This window comes from Rhagoletis zephyria, unplaced genomic scaffold (genome assembly GCF_001687245.7).
Source record: "Rhagoletis zephyria isolate East Lansing unplaced genomic scaffold, Rhagoletis_zephyria_1.1 Rzeph_scaffold_46644, whole genome shotgun sequence".
NCBI classification, from domain to species: Eukaryota; Metazoa; Arthropoda; class Insecta; order Diptera; family Tephritidae; genus Rhagoletis; species Rhagoletis zephyria.
The window spans coordinates 1-2,296 of record NW_016203699.1 but is presented as its reverse complement, the minus strand read 5'-3'; the positions used below and the strand labels follow the sequence as shown (position 1 = coordinate 2,296).

The window sequence follows — 2,296 nt, the reverse complement described above, 5'->3', positions numbered from 1 at the left end:
AAGCCGATACGCCGCTCGTATCGAATATTCGGTACGTCATGGCCCTCAATTGTTGGATCACGTAAATTAGGATAAGCCTCTGCGGCCATCCGAGCATTATTTATGTTTAAGTTGACAAACAACCGATTCACCGATTCGTTGATCATGTCGTCAATGCGATCATAATTAACGCCTTGCTGGTTGCGTCTGTTATTACGGGGACGGGTTCCGGTACTCCTCGCAGTATGTGTTGTATTTTCCTGTGGAGAGTTCAACTCCAACAGATTCATGGGTGCAGTTCCGGGGTTTCCCAAATGGGCGTTCGTGACATTTTCTCCACGCCGCACAGGAATATCTGTTTGGTGTACTTCCTCATACAATCTACGCGAACTTCGCNGACGGCAAAAAGGACAGTCAGGTGTGTCGGTTACCCAACGCTCGATACACGGCTTGTGAAAGACATGATTGCAACAAGTAACCCAGCAATCATTTCCATTGGGCATTTCGTGTAAGCAAATTGCGCAAGAGCAGGCGGAAGCTTCCGCTGTCATACCCGCCAAGTTTTCGGTACTTCGTACCATAATCGCCATATTCAAAAGTTTGAATAGATTGCCAAACTGACTCAACTTAGGGGAAAAAATATAAAAATATAATTGAACCAAAAATTGTGCGAAAACTTAATATGGTCCTTTGTACACTCAAAATCAATTGAAAACTTATTTACTGAATGTTATTCCTTTTGCACGGTAATGCGTCTGGGGTCGTTTAAAATCAAAAGACAATATTTTGCTCACCCTAACTTGACCTCCCATTGAGATCACGTCTTCTCAACTAAATTCTCCGCCTTGTGTAACTAGCAACCGGTCAAAATTGGCAGTCTTCCCACTAATGGGTAGCCAATTATGGTATTCCAAGGTAGCAGTATCTCAACNCACTCAAAATCAATTGAAAACTTATTTACTGAATGTTATTCCTTTTGTACGGTAATGCGTCTGGGGTCGTTTAAAATCAAAAGACAATATTTTGCCCACCCTAACTTGACTTCCCCTTGAGATCACTTCTTCTCAACTAAATTCTCCGCCTTGTGTAACTAGCAACCGGTCAAAATAGGCAGTCTCCCCCCACTAATGGGTAGCCAATTATGGTATTCCAAGGTAGCAGTATCTCAACAACCATCGAATTTTAAAAACACATTTTAAAAGTGGGCATCTTGATCACCTGGGGTTGAGCATTTAGGACTGCAATGCCTAAATCTCAAATTCCAATCCGGGCCAAATGCAACTTCGATAAGCAAATAAAATAAATTGGCCTTACGGTTGATCCCCAAGGTTGAAAAACCTTAGCAACAATTCCAGGTAAGGACTATTTTAGTTGCCAATAAATATATATGGACGATTGGAGATTACGACAGAAAACTAATTAACGAAAAGAGTCCCGATTCAAACGGCAGAAGGTTTCCGGGCTGATATGCCTGAAATCCGAATTTCCTATAAGCAGGAAACTCCATCTGTCAATGCCGAAACTTTGTCCAATTACCAATCCTGCATATAATTAAATAAATATCTAAAAAGCAAAACGATATAGATTGTTCACCATTGAAAAGAAGCGCTATAACACAATAATTTCCTAAAACCTTGACCTACACGTTCGCGAAGCGAACTTGGTAAGCCTTATTTCACCATAGGAATAAACCTCAGCAAGTTAAGCATCATAATTTGGGACCGACCTTGCGAGATTATTCGTAGTAGGATTAACCTATTAAGTTTCACTAGCTTCGGCCAGGGCCCCACGCTGGGCGCCAGTTATGTAATGAGCTATTTTGGGTAGCCAAAAAAAAAGCCGTGTCTTAGCGTTCTAGGAAGGACTATATCGGGGCGGGACCCTTCAATAAACTAGCTAGCAGCCGGCTGGGGGAGTTCTTGACATAGCTTCTTCCAGTACCCATTACAGATGGATACGCTGTTTGGTCACTCAATTTCGATCGTGCCAAAAATTCTACCACCGCACCCATTAAAGAAATCAGCCGGAATGAAATCCACCGGCCGTTCAATCCCAGTGTCAATTTGATTAAAAATTGAGCCCACGACCTGGTTTTCAAGGGCTCGAAAATAACTCCTGGTCACTGGCCTGTTTGAATCTAAAATCCCTAAACCACGTACAATCCTTATTTCACTCTCTTGCTCCTCAGACATTCAAACGCTCTCACTACCGAATTTGTCTTCAAGCCGACTCGCAGACAAACTTATAAATTACAAANTACAATCCTTATTTCACTCTCTTGCTCCTCAGACATTCAAACGCTCTCACTACCGAATTT

The 2,296-nt window shown here is 42.1% G+C and overlaps 1 protein-coding gene across 1 annotated transcript; it reads right to left on the bottom strand.

Annotated features, from left to right (window-relative positions):
* Positions 1-35: 35 nt before the first annotated feature.
* LOC108355530 (putative RING-H2 finger protein ATL37) lies at positions 36-605 on the bottom strand (the record flags this gene model as incomplete). Its single annotated transcript, XM_017606688.1, has 1 exon — positions 36-605. A coding segment is annotated over one exon (570 nt), but the record flags the coding sequence as incomplete, so codon positions are not given.
* Positions 606-2,296: the final 1,691 nt, after the last annotated feature.